This window comes from Sprattus sprattus (genome assembly GCF_963457725.1).
Source record: "Sprattus sprattus genome assembly, chromosome: 19".
Taxonomy (NCBI): domain Eukaryota; kingdom Metazoa; phylum Chordata; class Actinopteri; order Clupeiformes; family Clupeidae; genus Sprattus; species Sprattus sprattus.
The window spans coordinates 23,839,856-23,844,855 of record NC_137917.1 but is presented as its reverse complement, the minus strand read 5'-3'; the positions used below and the strand labels follow the sequence as shown (position 1 = coordinate 23,844,855).

Genomic DNA, 5,000 nt, shown 5'->3' with positions numbered 1-5,000 from the left:
ACCGTCTCCTTCTCCTCCACGCGCACTGTCAACTCTGAGTATGCCGTGCCAGGTAACCTACAGAGAGAGAGAGAGAGAGAGAGAGAGAGAGAGAGAGAGAGAGAGAGAGAGAGAGAGAGAGAGAGAGAGAGCACCTCGACTGTACGAAATACTTTGTGCCACCTATCACTAGCTTGAGGCTTGGAAAAATTACTCATGTGAATTGGTGGAATTTGCAGCCAGTTCAAACACTTTGTTTCATATTTCAGCATATATTTAGAGGGCTAAAAAACCTCTTAAATGCTTTAAAACTTTAAAATGTCTTAGTTCTACTCTGATGACTGAGGTCATGTCCAGTACCCAACACAGTGATGTCTTTTTCCTCCCAGACCTCCCCCACAGCTACCACACCTTAACCCTGCGTGTGTGTGTGTGTGTGTGTGTGTGTGTGTGTGTGTGTGTGTGTGTCTGTCTGTCTCTATGTGTGTGTGTGTGTGGGGGGGGGGGGGTGTTTGTGTGTGTGTGTGTGTGTGTGTGAGTGTGTGTGTATGTGTGTGTGTATGTGTGTGTGTGTGTGTGTGTGTGTGTGTGTGTGTCTGTATGTGTGTGTGTGTGTGTGTGTGTGTGTGTGTGTGTGTGTGTGTGTGTGTGTGTGTGTGTGTCTGTGCGTGTGTGTGTGTGTGTGTGTGTGTCTGTCTCTATGTGTGTGTGTGTGTGTGTGTGTCTGTCTGTGTGTGTGTGTGTGTGTGTGTGTGTGTGTGTCTGTCTCTATGTGTGTGTGAGTGTGTGTGTATGTGTGTGTGTATGTGTGTGTGTGTGTGTGTGTGTGTCTGTATGTGTGTGTGTGTGTGTGTGTGTGTGTGTGTGTGTGTGTCTCTATGTCTGTGTGTGTGTGTGTGTGTGTTATGTCTTATTCCTCCCAGACCTCCCCCACAGCTACCACCACTACTACTCCAACCCCAGCTACCACACCCTGACCCAGAACAGACCTCCCCTGCCCCACGTGCCCAACAACCAGGACCGCTACATCAAGGCAAGTGCTCACCGCCAGCCGCACACTTCTAAACAGCCCTTTCCTGATTCACATAACATTCATTTGCCTTACATTAATGTGCTTACTAAGACGCTAAATGATCTTAAAAAAAGAAAGTCAAACCAGCAACATTCTAAACAGCTCTTTCCTGATTCACATAACATTCATTTGCCTTACATTAATGTGCTCACTAAGATGCTAAATGATCTTAAAAAAAGAAAGTCAAACCAGCAACATCTAAACAGCTCTGTCGTGATTAGCTACATGGGTCCTTATTGTGTCCAGGTTTCATTGGTAGTGAGAGACTCAATATCTTTACAAACATGACACTTGTACAGAGAACACTTATAAGGACAATCAGGGGTGCACCGTGACCTTCTCTGTCATGTGTCCATTGGAGGAGTTTGGTTCTTGTCACTGCTTTACCCGTAAGGACGTTGCACTGGAAGAGCCATGACACGGAGATTTATTTTTAGAACTCGAATAGTCACGTGGTTAGAAGTTACCAGTTGCCAAACAAATGTTGCCGTGTGATCCTCAGAACACCAACAACCAGCTGTTCTGCAGCGCCAAGAACAAGGAGAGGGAGAGACGAGGGCTCTTCGGGCTGGAGAGCAACGCCACTCTGCCTGCCGACTGGAAACACCAGGAGCCCCCAAAACACCATGGTGGGTTCCCCCATACTTCTCTATATCTGTCTATATATAAAACACCATGGTGGGTTCCACCATACTGCTCTATAACTGTCTATATATAAAACACCATGGTGGGTTCCCCCATACTTCTCTATATCTGTCTATATATAAAACACCATGGTGGGTTCCCCCAAACTGCTCTATCTGTCTATATATAAAACACCATGGTGGGTGGGTTCCCCCATACTTCTCTATATCTGTCTTTATATAAAACACCATGGTGGGTTCCCCCATACTTCTCTATATCTGTCTACATTATATAAATATATACATACATCTTGCCCAACGTTCAGACTTATACAGTATTCTGACTATATATATATACAGTTCGAACTAAGACATTTTACAGTAGAGGTAGTAAATATAAGTCTGAACGATGGCCAATATGTCATACTCTTTGTTACAAAAATATGATGTGATTTGTGCTTTTAGGAGCGTTTGGAATTGACAGAAGTTACAGCTATAGCGCCAGCCTCGGGAAATATTACAACAAAGGTATAATGTGGCATTTGAATGCATTATGACATTTAACGCATGCACTTGCAATTAGGAGATGAGAAATGACTCACATCAGCTATAACCCCTAATAAGGCAATTAAGCTATTCATTGATCTTTGCCCCTGAATTTCTATTACCCTCAATTATGTTTTCATCAAGTCAAAGGGTAATAAGTAAAAGCCTTTGTAGGTCATGTAGACCTTAAGTAAGTAGACCTTTGTAAGCAAAGTAAAATAAAGACCTTTGTAAGTCATGAAGGGCATGCATATAACTAGGAGCCATTCTCTAAAAACTAAATGCGTCACCTTGGCTTTGATGGTACTGGTTTGTACCAGTCAAGGTATAGGAACATTTGCATTATATTTAAAATACAGTGTGACTAAACAGTCAAAGCAGTCAGAACAATAGTGTATCCATTATCCATACAGAAAACCAGCAGTATTAGCTTGAATTAAAGGCAAAGTCCACTACTCTAATGCAATTCACTTAAGGTCTGTATAGTTCTGGGTCTGTAAATGCGAAATAAACGAAGTGATCAGGCCTGAGCCGTACACCATTCCAGCCAATCAACACGTTGCTTCAGGACAGGAGAGGTGTGATTTGATTGGCTGTTGAAATCAAAAAGCAACAACCTTTCACCAGAATCATAGACCCAACCTTTAGGATGCTTGATGCCAAAAACAATTAGGTTTTATTCAAACAATGTTATCATGAAATTTAGTTTGTATTGTTTTCATGATTTCAGCAGTATTAGCTCTAATTAAACCTGTGTGTGTGTGTGTGTGTGTGTGTGTGTGTGTGTGTGTGTGTGTGTATGTGTGTGTGTGCGTGCGTGCGTGCGTGCGTGCGTGTGCGTGTGTGTGTGTGTGCAGAGCTGAAGGACTTGTGTGCGGCGGCGAGCAGCAGCTCTCTGAACAGTGAGAACCCTTACGCCACCATCAAAGACCTGCCCGGCCTGCCGCCGTGCCCCCCCGAGTGCAGCTACATGGAGATGAAAGCGGCACTGCCCATGCCCAGGGGGAGGAGCTTCACGGAGACCAGCCGCCCTATGCCGGGCCCCTCTACCCCTGCTGCCGCTGCCGTTGCCTCCACCTCCGGTGCCGGAGCCCCCTCCACCTCCGCCTCCATACGCAGAGGTACCAGACTTTAGCCCTCCACCTCTCAATGCTGATCCAATCACTGTAGTAGCAATAACAGAGTACAGTAGTGTGACTTTGCAGAGGTACCAGACTTTAGCCCTTCTCTCTCTCTCTCTCTCTCTCTCTCTCTCTCTCAATCTCTCTCTCTCTCGCCCTCTCTCAATCTCTCTCTCCTCTCAATGCTGATCCAATCACTGTAGCAGCAATAACAGAGTACAGTAGTGTGACTTTGCAGAGGTACCAGACTTTAGCCCTTCTCTCTCTCTCTCCCCCTCTCTCTTTCTCCCTCTCTCTCTCCCCCCTCTCCCTCCCTTCCGCTCTCTCTCTCTCTCTCTCTCTCTCTCTCTCTCTCTCTCTCTCTCTCTCTCTCAATCTCTCTCTCTTCCTCCATCTCTCTCTCTCGCTCTCTCTCTCTCTCTCTCTCTCTCTCCTCTCAATGCTGATCCAATTACTGTAGTAGCAATAATAGAGTACAGTTGCGTGACTTCATAAAAGAAAATATATTGTTGTTCAGGAAGTAGCATCGTACTCATGTTGGTGACTGCATGTTTGTGATTCAACAGCTATAATAGCCCTCCACCTCTCAATGCTGATCCAACCACTATAGCAGCAATAAAAGAGTAGAGTAGTGTGACTTTGTAAAAAAAAAAAAAATTGTTGGCCAGTATGAGGAAGTAGCATCGTACTCATGTTGAGATTGGTGACTGCATGTTTGTGATTCAACAGCTATAATAGCTACAAAATGATGTCTAAATAACAAAAAAAAGATGGCTGTTCAATGTTAGAGCATGTGACTCATGCCCACAATGAGGCTGGTGACAGGTTTGTGAGTGCTGTATAAATTATTCTTATTCTTATTGGTGAAATGTTATTATTGGTAATCAGTAACTGGAACAATACAATACAACAATAGAACTTTTAAACAAAACTAGGCTTTGGAACAACATGATAAAAACCAGGCTTTGGTAAAACTTGAAGTGTGAGATTCTGAGCTGTGATTCTGTGTGTTCCAAAGCATACAAAACAACAGCTGTGGCAAATTTAATATATTTTCACATGTTCATAACCTCGTTTGCCGGTCTTAATGGTTATGTTTTACTGTATGATATTCCTCCCTCGTCTCACAGAACGCTGTTCCCTTGGCAACGTCCCTGAACAGGAGCCTCAGAGCCATTATGACATGCCCACCAACAGCCACATCCCGGGCCATTACGACCTCCCTCCCGTCCGCCGACCCCCTTCACCATCGCCACGGAGAGTGCATTACTGACCCTGCATCCCCACCCCATAATAACCCCACCCACACCGCTCCAGACCCACTCCGGACCACAAGCACACAGTGGGAGTGGAGCAATGCACAAGGAAAACCAACAGCTAAAATCAGACTTCCTCCAAGTTGTTAGATAGTGGCACAACACCGCCACCTAGTGGATGTTCCATCCATTCTTTTGTTCCAAGTGAACCACCCTGCACAAAGCTGAGGGAATGAGACTGATCTGATAATACGTTTTATGTTTACATATTTTTGAAGCTTGTTGTGTTTGTGTCACGAAAGCTCAGCTTCAAATTTGTCAAGGATTATATTGTACTACAGCTAAAACTGCCATTACGATATGTAAATAGTAACCACTAGAGGTCTGGTGGGAGGGCAAAGGC

At 44.6% G+C, this 5,000-nt stretch overlaps 1 protein-coding gene across 1 annotated transcript in view; it reads left to right on the top strand.

Annotated features, from left to right (window-relative positions):
• The window catches only part of pear1 (platelet endothelial aggregation receptor 1), a 41,647-nt gene that overhangs the window by 36,614 nt on the left and 33 nt on the right, over positions 1–5,000 (top strand). Inside the window, exons 18-23 of the mRNA XM_080858225.1 lie at positions 1–52; positions 903–1,012; positions 1,554–1,680; positions 2,140–2,202; positions 3,078–3,341; positions 4,472–5,000. The exon at positions 1–52 is cut by the window's left edge and continues 158 nt beyond it; the exon at positions 4,472–5,000 is cut by the window's right edge and continues 33 nt beyond it. Coding sequence (XP_080714351.1) covers positions 1–52; positions 903–1,012; positions 1,554–1,680; positions 2,140–2,202; positions 3,078–3,341; positions 4,472–4,614 — 759 coding nt within the window. The 3' untranslated portion in view covers positions 4,615–5,000. The remainder of the gene's footprint in view (positions 53–902; positions 1,013–1,553; positions 1,681–2,139; positions 2,203–3,077; positions 3,342–4,471) is intronic.